The sequence below is a fragment of the Parasteatoda tepidariorum genome, chromosome 1 (assembly GCF_982258835.1).
Source record: "Parasteatoda tepidariorum strain Cologne lab strain chromosome 1, Ptep-v5.0, whole genome shotgun sequence".
Lineage (NCBI taxonomy): Eukaryota > Metazoa > Arthropoda > Arachnida > Araneae > Theridiidae > Parasteatoda > Parasteatoda tepidariorum.
In genome coordinates this window covers 867,960-888,552 of record NC_141755.1, presented here as the reverse complement: position 1 = coordinate 888,552, position 20,593 = coordinate 867,960, and the positions used below count along the sequence as shown (strand labels likewise).

The following is a 20,593-nucleotide window of genomic DNA, read 5'->3' as shown; positions in this document are numbered from 1 at the left end:
CCAAATTTCTACTCATTTGAGTTACTAGAATGAGAAATCTGTCAAAACAGCTTCCCTGACAAAAAAGATGAAAACTTTCCAGAAAAGTGGCTTTTAAATTAAAATTGCCAAGCTATAATGACAGGGAAGAGTAGAAAAAACTGGGCTCTGTTTCAGTACCAAACACTAAAGTGGAGACCACAGCTTACACGGATAACACAAGTTTTTCTTTAGTAAATTCAACTTAAAATAATGGACTAAATACAAAGAACACTTTTGGTGAGAGGTGCATTGAAAGAAAATGTAATACATATAAGAATGCTAATAAATTTTTTTTTTTTTTAAATAACTTTATTTTCTACAGTTTCACTATTTAACTTTCTTAGGACCAGCATCAAGACTCTCTGCTGCTTCCTTAGCCTTCTTCTGACGTTTTCCAAACATTCTAGCATCAGCTCGGGCAACACGCAATGTAACAAAGGCATTAAACTTGCGTTCTTCTTCAGTGGGGACACGTGCCTTCTCTCTCTGGTATCGCTTCCTGATTGGCATGACAACGTGCTTCAATTGAGTGGCCATCTTAATCTCTTCAGCCTGTATAACAAATTGAAGAAAATTAGCTGTGGGATTAAAAGAAACAAGCTGAAAGATCTTAGTACAAGACTCAAAATATCAGAAAAAAATTAGAGTGCCTAAGAATCAATCATGGCAATTCAGTCAGTTTTTTTCATCATCAGTAAGAACTTTCATATAAAATAACAATTTAATAAATTATTTGAAATACCGTACTTTTGAGTATTGCCCTTTTACGTTTATAATACACTCCATGAATAAAAATGATGAGACATCAATGGAAAGCAAACTGATAATCTAGGATATGGCTGATTTGCCTGAACTTAACAGAAAATACATTGTTGGAAACTTAAAACCTTATTATACCTTTACATCCAGCTTATAATAATAACATTAAAAAAAAAAAAAAAAAAACGTAAGAGAAAATTAATTGGCATTACTAGAAGAGAAAAGCTTTTCAATCGCTCACCTCACCGAAAACAAGCAAAAAAAAAAAAGACAAATGAATTGAAAATGCACGAAGATCAGTCCACACGAAGATCAGTCAACTGCTAAAAACTAATTTTAAGATATTTTTCCTTTGCTTGATCAAAAATTTAATGAATTCTAATCAAGATCTTAAGCATCTACTTAATCGTCACAATAATTTATATATAAGTCAGTTGAACAGCACCAGACCTCAATCAGCAAGGCGTCCATCGTGGGATATTTCTTTATATACACTACCAGGGGCCTGTCATGGGCAAATTTACAACTGTTCAGCGGTACCTACACAAAATACTTTAAAAAAGCAAGTTTAAAGATTCTTCCCCACCGACTTCTTAAAATTTTGTTGCTGCATCCCTGTAAAAACTACAAACCCTGGGTTAATTACTCATTTAGAATTGCAATGGAACCTTTCCAGTGTATTGTTATTACGACATAGAAGAATTCGCTTCCCACCCGGTCAGTAAGAAAAGTGCTTTCTATACCAATGCCTGGCTGAAAGTATGCCTTCATCCCGAAACGTCATGCGAGAAAAAGTACCAAAATCTCAAATTGAAGTAGACAAAAAAAAAAAAAAAACACTGATACCATGCAAACCTCGTTCGCATTGCAATCTATGGAGTGTAAAAAAAATCTTCTACAAATATATAACCCGTCGCTTATGTCGTAATTTTTTTTTTAATATAAAAAACGAAATGACAAGGATTTTGTTAAGTTTACAGGAAGTCAAAATTCAAACTATTATTTTAATAGACCTTAATTTTATTTTTCTGAATTTTTTTCTCTCTCTGAGAAACTTTTTTCTATATGACCCAGTCGAAAATATTCACATAATGAAGATAACTCTTAGTGCGAGTACTGTTAAAGGCATGTTTGTATTCATGTCGAAATTTAACTATGGACAATGATCTTTAAATTTGGATAAATTTTTTTTGAATGCATGGAAAAAATATAAATAGAAATGTACCAGTCATAAATGATTTTTATTTGCAGTGACAATTTCGGATTTTTTTTGTTGGAACTTTTAAGCCTAAATTTTCACTAAATAGGTACCCAGACAGATCTCTGACTACAGAGATAAAAACTTTGTCCAGATTCTAACCCATAGTAAAAAAAAAAAAAAAAAGATTTTCTTTTGATAAACATAACCAAAATCTGCCCTTACATTTATTACTATTTGACTTATAAATATCAATACATAAAATTTACTACCTTTAGCGGTACCTTCACAAATTCAACTTTAGGAACTTTGAGCTATCTTAATGTCATTTGCCTTGAACTGAAAAGGTGCAGAGTACAGACTGGAATAACTTTTTTTCGTCTCTTTAATAAATAGAATTTCTTTTAAATTTAATTTCTTATCAAAATAATATTCTTCTTTTTATAAAATTGGTGGATTGAAATGTAATCGCGAAAAGATGGTATTACATTAAAATTAAAGCCATTTTTTTTAAAAATTTATATCCTATATAAGATTTTCTACAAAAAAGTATAGTGGTTTTAACTGATTTCTTTTCAATACACTTAATAAAAATTTTATTTCAATATAATTCTGTCCTGACAGTTGCACAAATAAAAGCCTTTCTTTTGAACTAAAAATTAAACATAAAAAGTGTTGAGCTAGGTAATATCTTAAAAAATTCAATTCAAACCCACCCGGGTTGGGCTTTTAAAACCCTGGTTGTACATGCATAACATTCAGATACTAATTTATTCTTAGTTCCTTAGATAGAATTTTTCAAAATTAAGAATTTCAAAGCAAGGGAAGATCTAGATTTGAAATCAAGATATTTGTTTAGATTTAAAACACTTAAAATAAAGTTTGGCAATGACTAATCAACAAGAGGAATAGCTTAGAGAGAAATACTAAAATAATGAATATAAAAACCACACTAAGAAAATACAGAATTCCATCAGAAAAAAATTAGAGTATACCATACAACATGATAAATTCAGTAATAATCTTTCATCACAAGGATAATATTAAAATTAACAAGATGAAATACATTGGAAACATAACATACACTGGAAAATACACTCCAAGACAAAAAATAAGCAAACTAAGATCCCAAAATATAATCCCCTTAAAAATTATTATTTTTTTCCTTCAAAAAGTTTCTTTCTTTTTTTTTTTTTGATTGACATGTAAATTTTGGCAAAGAGCAATGGAAACTACTACTTTACTGTAGGCCACTAAATATATCTTCATAAACTAGCCTAGGTACACTACTATCTACTAGTCTACACTATGATGCAACATCGGTTACTTTATCATTCAATAGCTCTTAAATTACAAAATTGGAATTAATTTTTTTCTTTTGTTTTACTACAATGTGGCCACAAATAATACTCAGAAGAATAATTCCCTGATTTTTCTAGATCTTTCATCGAATTACCAGTGGTATTACTCCTTTTAGACATGCCCCAGAAAGTGTCAGCCATTAAGAGTCAAAGTAATTAAAACAGAAATTATGACATCTTTTGAAATAATACTCAAATTAATTTCTCTCCACTTTCTGGTTATTTTAATTAAACACTTGAGGCTCTCATCAAGAACAAAAGGGGGAAAAATAACTTTATATATAGCATTTTCTTTAAATAAAAAGTATTATCTGTATTACTAACTTAAAAACATTTTAAAAGCTATTAAGCATTTTATAAAAATAGTTAACTTAAATCTTTCATCTTTATGAAGATTAAAATCTAAGCATAATTTATAAGCCCAGTTGTAAATCTTTTAAAAATCTGAAATATAGCATTGGAGTAGTTTTTTAAATATTAAAAATTAAGTGGCGTTGATCAATATTTTTATATCCAGAACATTTTGACAGAACTAGCAGAGATGCCATCTCCTAAAGATAAAGAATATAACTTGCAAAAAAGCATTATTTCAAGAGATAAGCAGGTTTTTGTGAAACAGCCCTAAATTCCTGGATATCTCAGATTGAAGAAAGTTCTTGTTCTGCTGCCACCCTATCTTTAATTCAGGCTTTGTATAAAATAATCCATTTGCTATCTTAAGTTAAAAAATTGACACAGTGGTTCGGAACAAAAACAATCTTCAGAAAAAAATTAGAGTGACATTAAACATCATAAGTCAGTAAATCTTTTTCATCATTAGATATTATGGAGTTCCTAAAAATTTTGGAACATGAAAGATATTAAACTAATTTCATAAAATATTAAAAGCTTTCACATTAGTTAACTGTACTTAGTAAAAGGTACAATAATTAAGAACACAATACATGCATGAATAAAGTATGTCACAATTTTAAAAGTAATAAATTATTTAATTTGAAGCAATTCATCAGTCCAGATTTTAGAACTAAGATTTATAATGAAATCACCTACCAAAGAATGCATTGTTATAATAACTAAATTAAGAACTTCCAAGAATCGCAACACCAAATTTTAAAACAATGTGAATATGAATCACAATGAGCAGGGGTTAAACTGTATAAATATGAAATTTGATGCAAACACGTGAATACGAATTACGTAAACGAAACTAAAATTGCAACATCGGCGAATCCTGCTGCAGTTATAAATATTAAAAAAGGCGGAAATCCAGTAACCCAAAAGAAGCAAACGAGCAGAAACTTTGCCAAATTCAATTCACGAATCAATGATCTTGAGGAACGTGGAAAAACAACAGGTGAAAATATTGGAGTACATCCGGAATGCAATCACCGTTAATAAAAGCAAAATTATAAACCCTTAGATTCTTTTTTAGAAAATTATATGGCAACTGAAAATATCGTTTTACACTTTTTTTAAAGTTAATTCATGATATTTATGCATAATGTACTAAATATTTTGCACGTAGTGAATATTAGGGATCTTTATAGTTATCAAAGTAAAGAAACTACAGTTAAACGATGTTTTTAATTTAAAAAGAGATCTCTGAATAAAAATAAAATAAATGTTTAAAAACAAAAGTTTTGAACTGATTTCTATAAATGAGATTTGCTTCATTATGTATGAGTAATACATTTAAATATTCAATCAAGCAAAAAATAATTTGTACAAAAATTCTAATTCAATCGGGATTTTTACTAAGAAACTTACTCAATTTCAGGGAAGTTTCTAATTTGTACAAAAACCAAGAGAATTTTAATAAATCCAGTATTCTACTGGAAAATCCATTAGAGCTGGCAGCTTCGCTAAGGGAACTTTGCATCGATGTTTTTATACCACTCTTTACAAAAATTTATATTCGATTCAACAAATGGATTTGTCGGTCCCAATCCATTCGTCAAATCAAGGCCCAGCTGTATTTTTTACTTTTAAATATCTTGAAGAAAGATATTAGTATTAGAGAGGCATGTTGCAGAAAAAATTCTGCCACAGAGCATGCAGGAAAATCCATCTTGAAGCAGCATTCAAATCCCATTGAAACTTAACAAAAACATTGAAACATTTAAGACTAAAAAAGAAAGTAAAAAGTACTCAATAAATTTTTTGCTATAATAAAATAAATCCTATACATCTCTGGGCAAAACTTTCTTAGTTCAGTAGTTAAAAACCTATGATTTGAAAACTTTACGCATTCAATTTAATAAATTTTTGTTTCCGCTAAATAACGCATTCACTTGATAATAATGAATAACGTAAGTAAAACTTAACATCTTAGGACAATATAGAAAGACAAAACATTCATTTGATAAAAGGGAAGAAATAAATTCAGCCATTTTATAGATTCTTAAACTAAGATTTCTAGAAAAAAAGTTTAAAAATTCACAAAATAAAGCACCAAAAAGAAATGATCCATTTAAGTATTCAACTGTAACAACTAAATAAAAGACCAATCAAAACTATAAATCTTCTTAACAACAGATAAATTATCTTTTCACCTTAACTTTTAATAAATAAACATAAGACTATACTTACTGTTGCATCACCCTTCTTGGGTTTTGATAATTTTTTCGGGAACAAAATCAATTTAGATTTGTAAACTTTTAAACGTTGCACATTTTGTTGCAAACTTTCAACACCTCTATTCCTTCGCCTGTAGTCGACAGAAATTCCAATAGTCCTAGCTTCCCGTTTATGAATACCAGCAGCCTGCAAAATTACACACTATTATACACATACTGTAAATAAATGGCTGTAATGATGAATAGATATAAACTAATAAGCTGCGATCTACACAAAAATATCACTGAATTTTCATGCTCATTATCAGTGATATTGGCTAGAGCGACGTGTTTCACATTTCCTTAGCAAGTGAATATCTTACTCCTTTAAAAATACTGCCTACACTTCCGGGTTACTGTTTCCCATGTATTTATAAGCTATTTGGCTAACCACGTGATCACAGTGTTTTGAGATTCGTGTTAAAGGTACTAACACTAACATAAGATGGTGCACAGCTTCCAACAAGAACAAACAGTAATAAACAAATAAAAAGAAGCCAAATCAGGACTGCCAAAAAAGCGAGTTATTCAAAATCCAGGGTTGCCACAGTAAAAAATTTATCAAAAATAGCTGCTGTTAGTAGCCACAAGCATGAAAATAGTTGCCTGAACAAGAACAAAAATTTATCAAAAATAGTAGCCACACAACTAAAATTATAGCTTAATTGTCAAATACTATGATCAGGATGATGTCAGAAATTTCGATTGTCGCAATTTAGTATAGTTCAAAAATTGCCTATGGGAAACTTTAAATCATTCAATAATAAATAAAAAGGAATGAAACTATTACATAAGAAAATCTTAATTCTAACATTCTACTATGACATCAATATCATTGCTTAATTTTTTCAATTAAAATAATAAAAAAGACAAATTAAAAGCAAACTCAAGCTTTATTTCACTCTTCTTAAATTAAAAATGATTTAAGATTTATTGGTTTAAAAATAATAATACCGTAACAAAATATTTTACATACATGCATTTAAAAAAAAAGTCGAAAACAAACCAAACAAGTGTTTTAGAAAAAAACAACAACATGCTTTTGAAACATCATTAGACCCCTATTTAATTATTTAAATTAATAAAAAGTAGTATGAACTAATGGTCAAATTCTGTACTTAATAAACGTAAAAATATATCATTTTCTTTTTTGAAAATAAAATCGACTGAAGATTTATTTGTTTAAAAATGATACTGACTATTTAACAAATTATAAAAAAAAAGTATTGAAAGAAATTTAATAAAAATTTAAAAAAAAAACTAAGTATTAATGCTAAATTATTAAAAAGCGTCAAAACATTACTATGATCTCAATGTAATTTAAAAAAATTATTTGTTTTGACTAATATCTAATTTATTTTTAAATTTTTGTTTCCAGTATCTCAAAAATAAAAGGAAATTAAATAAAGCTTTGTTTTAATTTTTTTATAATTACAAATGACTGAATACTTATTGGTTTATAACAAAAATACCCCTATTAAATTGAATAGCTTAAAATGAAAAACAATTGAAGAAAATCAATGAAGAATCTTTTTTTAAATTATATTTTCTTTTTATGAATCAATTGAGTTCAGAACGAAAATTTAAGATATCAGCGATTGTGCAGCAATCGCAAAGTAACAGTAGGCCCACTAAAAACAATCGACCAGAATCGTTAAATCCAGACAGAAAAAAAAAATGGTATGAAAATAATTTACAAGAAACCTGACAATTATTACAGACGAAATAAAATGCACAATGATCGCAAAATGACTTAAGTCCCACTGAAAATAATCTTCAAAAACTCAAAATCCCAAAGACAAAAAAATGGGCATAAAGAAACTATGCATTGCTTTCAACATTACAATGTTGATCTTCGCACAAAACTGGGAGTTTTGATTCAATTCGCTCTTCGGCATTCTACATCACGAAATTAACATCGTCTTTACAACAAACACCATTCACATATCTGCAGCTAGACGAAATCAAAATAGTTTTCGTCAGCGTGGGAAAGACAGCCAAGAATCTTTGCATATTAAATCGCGATTATAGACTTATCCCTGCGACTTAAATCAGATTTCTGATGCATAGACTAAAACGAAAGTCACTATATTGACGTACCGATCTATGCGTTAAATCGATTTTTCGCAATACATTGATTTATCGCCCAGTACTAACTAGGCTCTAATTAAAAAAAAAAAAAAAGTTATGTACAAATACAAAAGGTATACATATAAGAAAATAGATAACATTATAAAAGCCGAATTACAATATAATGTTAATAGAAGGGAAAAAAATTACAAATAATGAAACTGCCCCTCAGAGAGAAAAAATAACAAGTACTTTATTATATCTAATTGAAATATCTTTTTGGACAGAAATGATTGCATAAAAGTTTGATTTCTTTTATTAACATCCTGAAAAGAATCAGTCATTTTTGGGAAAAAACTTAAAAGTCACCATAGTCGCCTAAGGCTGAAAATAGTAGCAAATAGTCGCATTTTAGTAGTCTGTGGCAACTCTGAAAATCTAGAAACCATGTCACCTTTATAAAAATATATCTATAAATAACTAAAGCAAATTTTCATTTCAAACTCACCAGAATCACTTAACATTAATATCTTATGAAATTATGAACTGAGCTTTGAAATCATCTAATTTACTTCTTTTATTGAAAACAAAATTATCAGTTTGAAAATATCGCCTCGCTGGAAAAGCAGCTGACAACTTTCTAACCAGAACTACAGCAGGTATAGGGCTCGAGATTGTTATTGTTTACATCTATATTGAAAACACCATCCATAAATACACAAATTTTTTCCATAAGGAAAATTTTTAGGCCAAAAATTCCTCCAAAATATATTTGGACATATTCTGCTCCCTTGCATGTAAGCAATAACATATTTCAGAAGCAGAAATCAGATAATTATTGGAGAATTACTTGTAATAAATTGTTTCTCAATGGGGGCGATAGGAGTACGTTGAGGGGCGGTGAACTTGTTTTAGGTGGCGGTGGTGGGGGGCGATGAGCATGTTTTGTCATTCCAATGTAATATCAAAGATTAATGTTAAAAATTAATCTAAAAAACATTAAATATAATAAATTTATCCGATTCACTATTTGCACCAGTAATAAAACGAACTCGCGCATCATTTATTCTCCAATTCGAACCAGCGCAACGCACGAGTCAGTTTTTTTGCGCCTCTGGCTCATTTAAGCCATTTTGACGAAAATTGAAGTACATGTGCTTTCAGTATGAATTTTTGATTTGAACCAGGTTTCTAATGATGGTTTTTGTTCGCTTCCTTTTAGCTTTTCTCCTTAGTTTTGATTCCAGTATTTACTTAGCCAGGTACGTCAGCGAATTAGTTCTTCATCGAAAATTATTTATTAATTTTAAGAAATAGATGATGATGTTTGTATTTGGCTGACTTCAAAAATGTCGATTACCTACAAGAAATGTCATCAAAACAGTGTCAAGTGCTTGAAGTTGGGATTTTTTTAAAATCGCTGTCGAACTCTAAACTATGCTTGTGTTTAATTTGTAATAAAGTTTTATCTAACAAGGCAATGAAACCTTCCTGTTTGCAGGAGCATTTGCAAAAAAATTCCTCCGGACAAACAAAATAAAGATAAGTAATATTTCACGAAAATCAAGGACACGTTTCCTTTGTTCTAAGATTCAGTGCTGTAACGGACCTAGTTACCAGAGAAGAGAAAGCGAGGGGGCATGTGCAGGACCGGGCTATAAATCGATATATCGCGACATACCGATTTAACGCTTGTATCGACAGGCCGACACAGCGACTCTCGTTCCAGGCGATGCATCAGAAACTTGATGTAAGCCGTCGAGTAAAGAAGACGAACGATATAGTGATACAAGACAAGCAAGGATCTCTTAAGTTCCGATGCCAACTTGCGCTGGGGGAAGACGATGTACGTATCGTCAAATTGAAATGGCCTTGATGGATGAGCGGTAGAATCAGCTTAGAGAACATTTATCGTGATCTCACATATTCGTTTCCGCAACTCTTAGTTTTCCCCCTTCTTCTTTGTCGCGACTTGATATCGTTATTTGTAAATTATTTTCAGTGGGATGGACTTTGTGATCACCGCCGTTACCTTGTTCTGAACTTAATAATATGTTATTGAAAAGATTATATAAAGACGTAATTCTTAATTAGTAAATTTTTTTTAAACAAAATTTTTTTAATTTTTAAATGTGAAAATTAATTTTGATATTATATGTTTAAGTATTATTTTACATCATTGAATTTATTACAAACAGAAATCTAATTTAAGGTGCTCATACAGAATTACGTAAGTCAATCAACTTTGTTTACTCAAAAAAATTAGTAATGTTTGCGAATTCTTTTTGTTTAAAATCATTTAGCACCTCGTTTTATTAAAGAGTATAATCGTGTTTTTTAAAATTTTCTTTCAATATTGTCAGTTGAATATATTATCGAATATCCTAATTCTTGTTTTTATTAAAAAAAAAATATAAAACCTCACTTTGTTTTTTCGTTCAGAATTCGGTAATTATCAATTCAACTTTATTATTTATGTGAAATAATAATGATAAAAAATAGTGCTTTTTCTTTTGTTTAATTTATTTAGCACCTTGTTTTAAGCATACAAATAATTTTTAACGAACTTATTTTTAAAATTTTCTTTCTATATTGTTAGGTAAATATATTGATAAATTTCAATTTTTTATTATTATTTTTAAACATAGAAATCTTTCGTTACTTTCGCGATCATTTTTAGAAAATATAACATAGAAATCCGACTTTCTGCACTTTACAAGTAAATGAATTTCAAAAATACTATAACGTGGCTATACAAAACCGACGATGCATCAAGATATAAAATTTCTTATATCGCCCAGTCCTAATCATGCGTCTTCACCTCACTAAAAATATTGAACCGATCATTTAAGAAAATGGCATTGAACCACAAAGCGCAATCATCCCACTAACATAGTTGACTGATTTTTTTGTTGATGAGAGGAAAAATTATTTTGGGGGTGTTTTTTATAATTAAGAACAAGTAACATTTCTTAACTATAGATTTTTTTTGTTGCATTTTTTTTCACCACCACATTTATTTTGATTATAACAAACAGACTGTGGTTACCTGCTGGGAGAAGAGAATCAAATTAACACGCACATAAAATTTCCTTGGAAAAAAAAACAAACTACATTTTAATCACTTTTCAAACACTTTGTGAAGTGAATTCAAAGCGAAAATCAACATAGTAAAGGAAAAAAGGGAAAATCAAGCACTTTAAAACACCCAATGAAAAAAGCACCTTTAAAAAACTCTATACACCCTGTCTAATATAGGAAAATTTGATTTTAATATTATGAGTAGCAAGCTTTTATAAAAAGCACACATAAGCTTCAATAATCTTGGCTACATTTTTTACACGTCATGAATCAGAATTAGGGCAGTATATAATGCAATTATTAGGCGATAAAATGTCCCAAATGACAAAACATATCTACAATCTGTCAAAAGATTAAACCCTTCTTATATATATTCCAAAATAAAAAAACTTTTATAAGTTGATTAAAACAGATCAGAAAATGTTGCGAGTAAGCAGCTTTGACTTGTTTACTACAAATCGCCACAAAATTTGTTTACTAGAAATCGTTTATGGTTGCCTCCTTTATCACATGGCAAACGCACAACATGGAACTGGAGACAGCCTATAGGGTCAGCAAACACACCTTTCAATTCATTTTAGTGCGATGTAGTTTCATGAGATGGGAACAAATGCCCCGTGCAAAACTAAAACTATTATCCAAAAACTGCAGTGCAAGCAACATATCTCATTAGATTGAAACATGGAATGTAAATACCAAAACACTTTTGTGTAGTACATTATAATAAATCGATGAAATTGTAACGTTTAAACATCCCCAATATTTTTTTAAAATTGAAACTGGTAAATGTACGAGCATTGGTGCCGGTTTCACCCTAACAATTAGCTTACAAAAGTAATAATAATGCAATTCAACATACCTTCAATTCTTCTAGTGAAAAACCTCTACCAAGTCTTTGTTTTGTATGGTATCTGAAAGAAGGACAGCGCACAATGGGACGAATGGGACCCTTTGCAGGTCTGGGAGCAACAAGTCTTGCCTTTTTGACACGATTATCATGCCTGCGTTTTTTACGCATAGGTTGATTAAACCAAGTTTTTACAAACCTTTGCCAATCTTTATGGAAATGGCCATTAGGTATCATATTATTTCTTTTAGGTGCCATTTTAACCTAGAAAATAAAGTAATCATTAGTATTACATGTCCTCATACAATTTAATATTTACTTTAAAGTATAGTGAAACATGAGTAAAAATAACGGTTAAAGCATGAATGTAATGATATAAAGTTATTAAAAACTTACCTAAATTTAAATTTAGAAAATAGATTATTAATATTAATTAAGATTGTTACCCCTAACCATACGATTAAACTATCCTCGAATCGACGACTGAACAACGGGAAAACTTGTTATTGTATGAGAAGTTGCCATTTTTAATTAAGTAAAAGTTCATGAAAATATTTTTTTTCGTCGTGGTGAATTTTGATAAGAAAATATTTCGAAACTTGAAAACAACATTAAATTTGTGTTTAGCATCCTAATGAACAAAAACTATAAAATTTTTTATTAATTATGAAAAAATTAGTTAACTGAAACCTTGATTCAGAAACATCGAGCAACTTGTTAGTAAACAAAACCGTTCTAAATATTGAACTGAAAAAATTCTTTAGCTCCAGTTTTTTAAAATTTTTTAGGCTTGTTGTATTGAAGATTTTATAGTGTTGGTTCGACCACGTTGATTAAGTATTTAAAGTGGATATTTACATTTCTTTGTAAACATGACTATGGCGATCAACATTTTACAAGTTCATATATCTTCAAGTTAACTATTATTATATCATATTTCAGACCTATATTTTCATGCCTTACAAAAATTATACTTTTTTTTGGCTCTTTAAGTATCTCTAAAGCTGAATATCATGATTACTCTATTAAGACAAATTTCCCGCAACCGTAAACCATTTTTACAATGTTTTCGATGTATATACATAAAGGACGGGATATGGGTAATAAATGCTTTTATTGTTTTCTATTCTTAATTTTGAAATAATATATGCCCTAATAAAGTGCTCGCTTGTTTTTCATGTTTACCCCATCACAGTCTTTTTTTGTATTCACAACTAAAATGATTAATTTATGAAAAATGTTCTTATTACATGTGATTCAAGTAAAGAGCTTATTCTTTGTCCTAACTGATTATAAATAAATGATTTAACTATAAATATCTACTCGAAGATTGGTTCACAGAAGCGTGATTAATTTCATGAGTGTTATAAATTGTTTTGGTATTTTATTAAATCATGGTTGTTTACTGTTTATGCTTATTACTATTCACACACCATAAGTCAAAATGGGGATGTTTCCCTATCGTGATCTTCCATTCTAACTGCAGTCGTCAAGATGCCAAATTGTTTTTAAACAGAAAAAGTAAAAAAACAGCAAAACATGTACAGATTTGCATCAGGGTGGCTATGAGTTGTACCCTTCGAGTTGATAACTTTCTGTGATGTTTTTCCCGGGCCGATGCTCGGAAGTTGCTAAGACTTGGCGATACTTCTGCAACAGATCACGATGCGGAAATTTTCCTGACATAATGAATAGCTTTCTTTGAGACTTGGTTTGAAAATTACGATAAAAATCTGATTAACCTACACCTGCTGGTCCAGGGATATGTTAGAAAATCAAAATCGTCGGATTATAGAGGGAACTTTTCTAAATCGACTTATAGTCTTACATCAACTCATAGTTTTCTGTTTACTTAAGTATGTGAACATGAAAATATGAAGAAAGTTACTCAAAACAATCAGTGACTAATGAAGTTTAATTAAATCCTTTACTTGTAACTTATTTTTTGATTATCATAAATAACAATATACTATCAAAAATTCCTAAATTTTTATCTTTTGTTTGTACAATGCTGTCATTTTTTCCCAAAGAATTTCAGAGTTTTTTTTAACAGCAGTGATTGAACTGAATGTGGAATATGAAATAGAAGAATGGCTTCAAAAAGGAAATAAAGTAACATCACTTGTAATAGTGATGAATCATGTTTTGAGGCATTTTTAACATTCATTGAAAGAATTGTTGGATAACAGGATATTCACCTCATCTTATGATTAGGCATTGGATAATTAGGGTTCTGATATATATGAATATTTTTATTTTCAGAATATTTACTTTTACAGAAGTTATTAATTTTTCGAAAAGCAATAGTTTTATTCTAAGTTATTAAGACAATTGTTTCATTTAAAATAACATATAACTGAGGAAAATTATGACAGAATTTCTATGAATGTCATTTATTTTTCAGAAACACAAAATAAATAGTTTTAAAATGCAAAGAATTATTTAAAAAGCGTAAGTGTTAATTCAGAGTTTAAGTTCATGAATAACAGCTTTAAATTATTGCTAAAATGAGTTTGGATGCACACTAGTTTTAAAACATTAATATTCTAATAATTTGTATAAGTTGACTTGTATTATATAGTTTATCAAGCAGATAATACAATGTAAAATTTTAGTTACATTATTTGGAAGATTTTTGTATGGGTACCCATCGTAAATTAATTGCTATGTTTCGATGACAACTGGGCAATGAAATGGGATAAATTTAAAAAAAAAAAAAACGTTACATATTGTTTTATCTGTACATTTAAGATTTGTTTTTAACTTTGTTTATATATATTTTGTTTTTATTTCAGTCCAAGGAATTAACTAATGATGTTAAAAAGGAAATTGAAAGCTATTGGAAAGATGAGATAAATAAACCATTTCCAAATAAAAAGGCAAATTTCATTATATTTTGTAACCTAATTTTTTATTTCTTTATTTATTTTTTTGTATTGTGAATTCTCTGCTTGATTCATGAATCTTACAAGAAATAATTTTTCAGGATATTGAATAAACATCTAATTCCTTAAACATTTTTAATTATAAAATTAGTTTCTTTTTTTTTTTTCTTTGTAAAATTTACTGATTACTTAGTAATGTGATAAGTGTTTTTTATTCCTTAAGTAATGTGCCAATGAAATAAAATAACATTCAAAATACTTTTATTATAAAACTTTGAAAATTAGGCAATATTTATTTTATTTAAAATAGTTAATTATGTATTATATACATATTATATATGTGTGCGTGTGTGAGAGAGAGAAGGAGTGAGTGACTTGTTTTCCTTAGAAATAAATTTCATATATAATTCAGAAAAATTATTCAAGAAACAAAAATATAAAAAGTAAACAGTTTTAATCAATTCTGCAGAATAAATATCAATGCATTATAAATCAAAAAGTGCAAATTCTATAAATATATATATATATCACTGGAAATTTGTGACATTAATTTTAATTACTGATATCAGTGAAATTTAGACATCAAAACCCGTACACCTAATAACTTTAAAAACTAGATATAATGAGGTTTGTATGGAACTACTTTTGTATTCCAGTCATAAAAGTTCTTTTTATCTTCAGTGTTTTTAATTTTTCAAAGCATTTTGTACCTTTTTAAATGTTTAACTGGTACCTATTCTTATGTTAGAGGCAGTCTGTTAAAATTATGTTCAACTGTTTGTTCCAAAAGTTCATATCAGCTTGTGAGTTGTTATTCAAAAATATATATTGAATTTTATGAATAGTAAATTTATGTTAGAATTTATCACTTACTGAATATATTCTTTTCTTCAGGAGGCTGAAAAGTATTATTTATTATCTATGTTTCCTTATCCATCTGGTAATCTACATATGGGACATGTCAGGGTATACACCATAAGTGATGCAATAGCACGTTTCCTCAGAATGAATGGAAAAAAGGTGGAGCTTGTTTTTTTTTTTAAATTTTTTATTTCATTGAAAACAGAAATTTAACTTATACTTTTAGTTAATTTATAATTACTATAATTCTTTGTGTATTAATTTATAATTGCTTTGTATTTAAAATATTTTTTTCTAAAACTTACAACTTTTCAAGGCATTTTCTTCAACTTTTTTTTAATAATTTTTTTTGGAACAAAAGCAAACAACTTGGCTAAAATAAATAAAATGATCATAAATAAAATTTTAAAATATAGTCAAACCCCGATATAGTGAACCTTTAAGGGACCGAAATTTTGGTTCACTATATCCGGGAGTTCACTATATCCGTTAAGCAGACAATTTAACTAATGGTTCCCAAACTGCTCCCTTTTATTACACATTATTCAAATAAATATTATGTAGTAGTAAAAATTGTGTTATTTTTCATTACTCTTTGTTTTGCGTACAAAAAAAAATTGGTCATCTTTACCTGATGAGCAATACTCAACATCAGATATGGAAACACATCCCGACACTCTCAGATAATTTTTTCCGAATTTCTGTTATTTTGCTTTTTAAGCCTGTCTAACCTTCCGTTCGAGCACAAAAAGTAGTATCATAAAATCACTTCGCAAATTCATCGACAATTGTCCAGATACTGGAATATTGCGGCTTCTTCGATTTGTGAACCTCTTCAGTAATGCTTCTTCAACATCCTTGTGATCTGCTTTTCTCAACTTTTTTCTGCCATCTAAATTTTTTTCATGAGCTGAAATTATTAATTGCCAATTTTTCCATAAGTTACAAACTGCAGATTTGGATAGTTTATATTCTTTGCAAATATCAGCTTGATAGAATCCATTTATTTTTCTGATTGTGTCCATTTTATCATCAATGGAGAACGTTTTACGTTTACTGCTCGCCATTGTTAAATTTGAGACACTTGTTTGCAGGATTTTTTTAACTGAACTGAGAGCAAAAAGGAGTTGAAATGAGGGCCTTATGAACACATATTGGGGTCCAACCCTTTGACCTATAATGAATAATTGCTCATTCCCTCTGACAGAAAATGCATATTGATCTCACTGACACCTTACAGATACATCATCTGCTTGGGTTGGAAACATCTGCTTGGTTTCTTTAAGGATGGGAAAGTGAGATAAAAAAAAGCAAACAAGATAAAATGCTTATCACTGCATTCCCCTCTATAGATGGTTTTAAAAATCGGTATATGTATTTATTTTGAAACAGAAATTTCAAAATTATAAAAAAAATTTTTAAAAAAAAAATCAGCAGAAGACAGAAGAAAGTTCATTATATCCAACTTCCTCACTTTTTTGGTTCACTATATCCACAAAAAATAACGTTATGTGTGTATAGCAAGGCACGGGACCGAACATTTCGTTCACTATATCCGGGAGTTCACTATAGCGGGGTTTGACTGTATAAACAGATTTTGCCCTTGTTATTTCATGTTCAAAATACTCTACATACGTACATTTTTGCATAGATTGACAATTCAAAGAAGTTTATGTGAATTGAGGTATAAAATTTTAAATAAATTGTTTCTAAAAAAATTATTATTAAAGTTTATTTTTTGAAATATTATTTAATTAATTTTTAAAAAATTTCTATAGAATTGAAATTGACATTAAAAAAACTCTTAATGCAATGTCAAATGTTGTCAATATTGTCATATTACAATGGTGATTATTTTCAGAATTATTTTAAAGTATTTATTATTTATCAAGATAATAAATACTTTAAAGATAAAAAATACTCAAGATAAAAAATAATACAAAAAATTTCTTGCTGGAATAAAAAAAAAAAAAAAATAATAAGCAAATTTTAAAAAAACAAATAATACAGGGTGTGTAGTATTTTTAAAAAGTGCTTAAAGGTGCTTATTTTTGATTTGCATTTTTTAAATGCCTTTAAATGTGCTTATTTTTGATATGCGTTTTTTAAAAAGCCTGTAAAGGTCCTTTTTTATTCAGAGTTTGTAAAAAGTGCTTAATTTTCTATAATTTAAACAGAAACTTTTTCTTTGCTATGTCAATTGTCATTCAAAATTACAAAAAATGCATTATTTTCACAATTTTCTCTGCAATATTTATCACAAACTAGTTATTTTATCACTAATTTTATTGATTTTATGTTTATAAATTAAGAACTCACAAATCCTAATCATGAATTTTTTTTTTTGGAAAGTGATTAAAAATATTTTTTGAGTGCTTGAAAAGTATTTAAATGGTGCTTATTTTTTGTTGAAAAATTTGACTACGCACCTGCAAAAAAATTTATGATCACAATTGTAATGGCATTAACAATGCGTATAATGTAAAGTTTATTTTTTATGAAATCAATCGTTGTATTTAATGTGTTATATCTCTTTATTTTCTATTATATTTTTGCTGCTTTATTTTACTTTAAATTTCAGGTAATTCATCCAATTGGATGGGATGCTTTTGGTTTGCCTGCAGAAAATGCGGCTATTGAAAGAAATATTTATCCTTCTGATTGGACTAAAAAGTACATTATCATTTGATTTTTCACTGTTTTATTTCTAATGTATTTCCTCTACTCAAAATTTTTTTACCTTCACCTCAAGTGGGTGCTTTATAAATTTTAAATTAAGTGACCTGAAAAGTGTCTGCACGCACAATCAGGTTTTTAATTGCTATAAAGTTTTGAAAATAATAAGGGCAAAAATATGGATTTATCCTCTGAATTTATTTGCGGATTTGCTATTTGAAGCAATTTTTTTATAAAACTATTTTTGTATTGATTATGTTATTTTATGCCTGTGTTGAAGTATCTGTGTGAAGCATTATCAAAAAGATTTTTTTATTTTTAATTTTTGCTCATCTGCAATAAAATGTGTAAAATATGACTAGTTTAAAAATTGCTCTTGGAATCAATCATTTTATTCAACTTGATTTTTGCAAAAATTTTTATATTGTCAACAAATTATCTTACTTTTCACAAAAAATGCTATCATAGTGAACCAGTTTAAAAAGTATTCTAAGAACATTGCTGCTTTTGGTTTTCTAAATCGAATAATAAATATAATAAAAATGAAGCAAATTGATATAAGTTAGTCCAAGTATATTTAAAGTTTATTAAGTTGCCTCCATTGACGCCCGGTAGCTGAGCGGTAGCGCTTCGCGCTGTCATGCCAAAGGTCCCTGGTTCGATCCTGGGGCCGAGCAACATTGACTCAGCCTTTCATCCCTTCAGTGGGTCGATAAATGAGTACCAAGCATGCTTGGGAACTAAACACTGGGGGTTCCGCTTTCGGCTGACCACCTGACCGGAACATCTGCTCCTGCAGAGCCCAAGATCAAGAAAACTGAGATGGACACAGTAGGCCTTGGCCCTCTATGGGCTGTCGCGCCACTGAGTTTAAGTTGCCCCCATTATGTTTAAAAAGATGTACAAATTGTTGAAATGTGAAACAATTTATTTATTTAAAGTTTTCATTTCTGAAATAAAACTCAAATGTAACTAATTAAGATTACCGTTTCAAAAGTAGAATTGTAGAAGCAGTCATTCTAGTATAAAATCATTTTTGGTTCCATTTTTCTGAAATATTTCTTGATTTTATTTGTATGACATGACGGATGAAGCAAATATTAAATATTATAAACCATTTGACTGGACTAGGAAGGGAGTATCAGAGAACAAAATGGAACCAATGGTAAATAACTTTCTGACCTTGATTTTGCAAAGGACTTATGCTTACCGAACAACACACTTCAAGACATGCAAACGAGCTCAAGCATTTTAAGTGTAGAAACAAAGAAAATGGGGCTTATTATCACCCAAAATGAAATTAAAATTTTAAAAATTAATCCTAAGCAAATAAATGACATATTCTTATAAAATAACAAACTGGAGATTGTAAACAGTTTTACGTACCTCGGAAGTATAATCCCCTCCAAATAGTACAATTTCCTCCAAAAGAGGAACTGATGAAACGATACTAAATAGATTAAGCAAAGCCCAAAGCAAATACACTATTTTCAATAAATTCTTGAAAAATAAAAGCACAACTAATTTAACAAAAATTAGAATTTTCAGCACTAATGTTAAATTTGACCTATTCTATAGATCCGAAACATGACACTGCAATAAAAATAATATGAAAACACTTCAAGTATTTATTAACTACAGTTTAAGTATCAAATGGTTTCATAAAATTAGTAACACAGAAATCCTTAGAAAAGCAAAACAAAATCTGATTAAACTGGAATTTAAAATACATATATGGAAATGAATTGGTCATGTTTTACGTAAACCTAAAAAATTTAATGCAGAACAAGTTTTTGATTGGAACCCTCTAGGTAATAGAAAAAGAGGAAGACCTGAAAATACTTGGCACAGTGCGATTATAGCTGAATGCAAAACAATAAGAAAGACACAGAGAGAGGTAAAATATCTGTTTACAAATAGAGTGAGATGGAGAGCTATGATAGAAGCCCTATGTTCCAATTAAGAGTGAAGAGTAATGTGTATGTGTATATATGTTTTCATACCTAAATTATAAATTATGTTTATTTTACCAAAGCTTTCTTAAAATTCGCTTCATATAATTTTTTTCATTAGATAGAAATCTCAACATTTTTAAAAAACCCTGCCACTTATTGGGCCTGAATGAAACAAATTTTTCGATTACATATTATTGAAAACATATAAATGTATCTTTTGCCAATAAAAGTATATTAATATTGTAAATTTCAAAAATGCTTTTT

At 28.9% G+C, this 20,593-nt stretch overlaps 2 protein-coding genes across 5 annotated transcripts in view; one reads left to right on the top strand and one right to left on the bottom strand.

Annotated features, from left to right (window-relative positions):
• Positions 1-308: 308 nt before the first annotated feature.
• On the bottom strand, positions 309-12,439 carry RpL13 (ribosomal protein L13). Its single transcript, XM_016051203.4, has 4 exons — positions 12,349-12,439; positions 11,965-12,216; positions 5,929-6,102; positions 309-573 (listed from the first exon to the last, which is right to left on the bottom strand). Exons 2-4 carry the CDS (start codon positions 12,208-12,210, stop codon positions 349-351), a joined length of 645 nt encoding a protein of 214 aa, XP_015906689.1. The 5' UTR covers positions 12,211-12,216; positions 12,349-12,439; the 3' UTR covers positions 309-348.
• Positions 12,440-12,485: 46 nt separating this feature from the next.
• Positions 12,486-20,593, top strand: part of LeuRS-m (Leucyl-tRNA synthetase, mitochondrial) — a 46,622-nt gene continuing 38,514 nt past the window's right edge. Inside the window, exons 1-4 of one of the 4 annotated variants that reach the window (XM_043046584.3) lie at positions 12,486-13,052; positions 14,748-14,831; positions 15,732-15,857; positions 18,280-18,371. In XM_043046584.3, coding sequence (XP_042902518.2) covers positions 12,966-13,052; positions 14,748-14,831; positions 15,732-15,857; positions 18,280-18,371 — 389 coding nt within the window. In that variant the 5' untranslated portion in view covers positions 12,486-12,965. Of the gene's footprint in view, positions 13,053-14,747; positions 14,832-15,731; positions 15,858-18,279; positions 18,372-20,185; positions 20,354-20,593 lie in introns of those variants that run through there. The other 3 variants (XM_043046585.3, XM_043046588.3, XM_043046593.3) reach the window with 3 other exon arrangements.

Bases quoted from the DNA above. Each gene is read 5' to 3' on its own strand.
- RpL13 (XM_016051203.4), bottom strand. From the start codon at position 12,210: ATGGCACCTAAAAGAAATAATATGATACCTAATGGCCATTTCCATAAA. The intron at 6,103-11,964 runs GTATGTTGAATT...GTAATTTTGCAG, and splicing joins TTTCACTAGAAGAATTGAAG to GCTGCTGGTATTCATAAACG. The intron at 574-5,928 runs GTAAGTATAGTC...TTTGTTATACAG, and splicing joins CCAAGAAGGGTGATGCAACA to GCTGAAGAGATTAAGATGGC.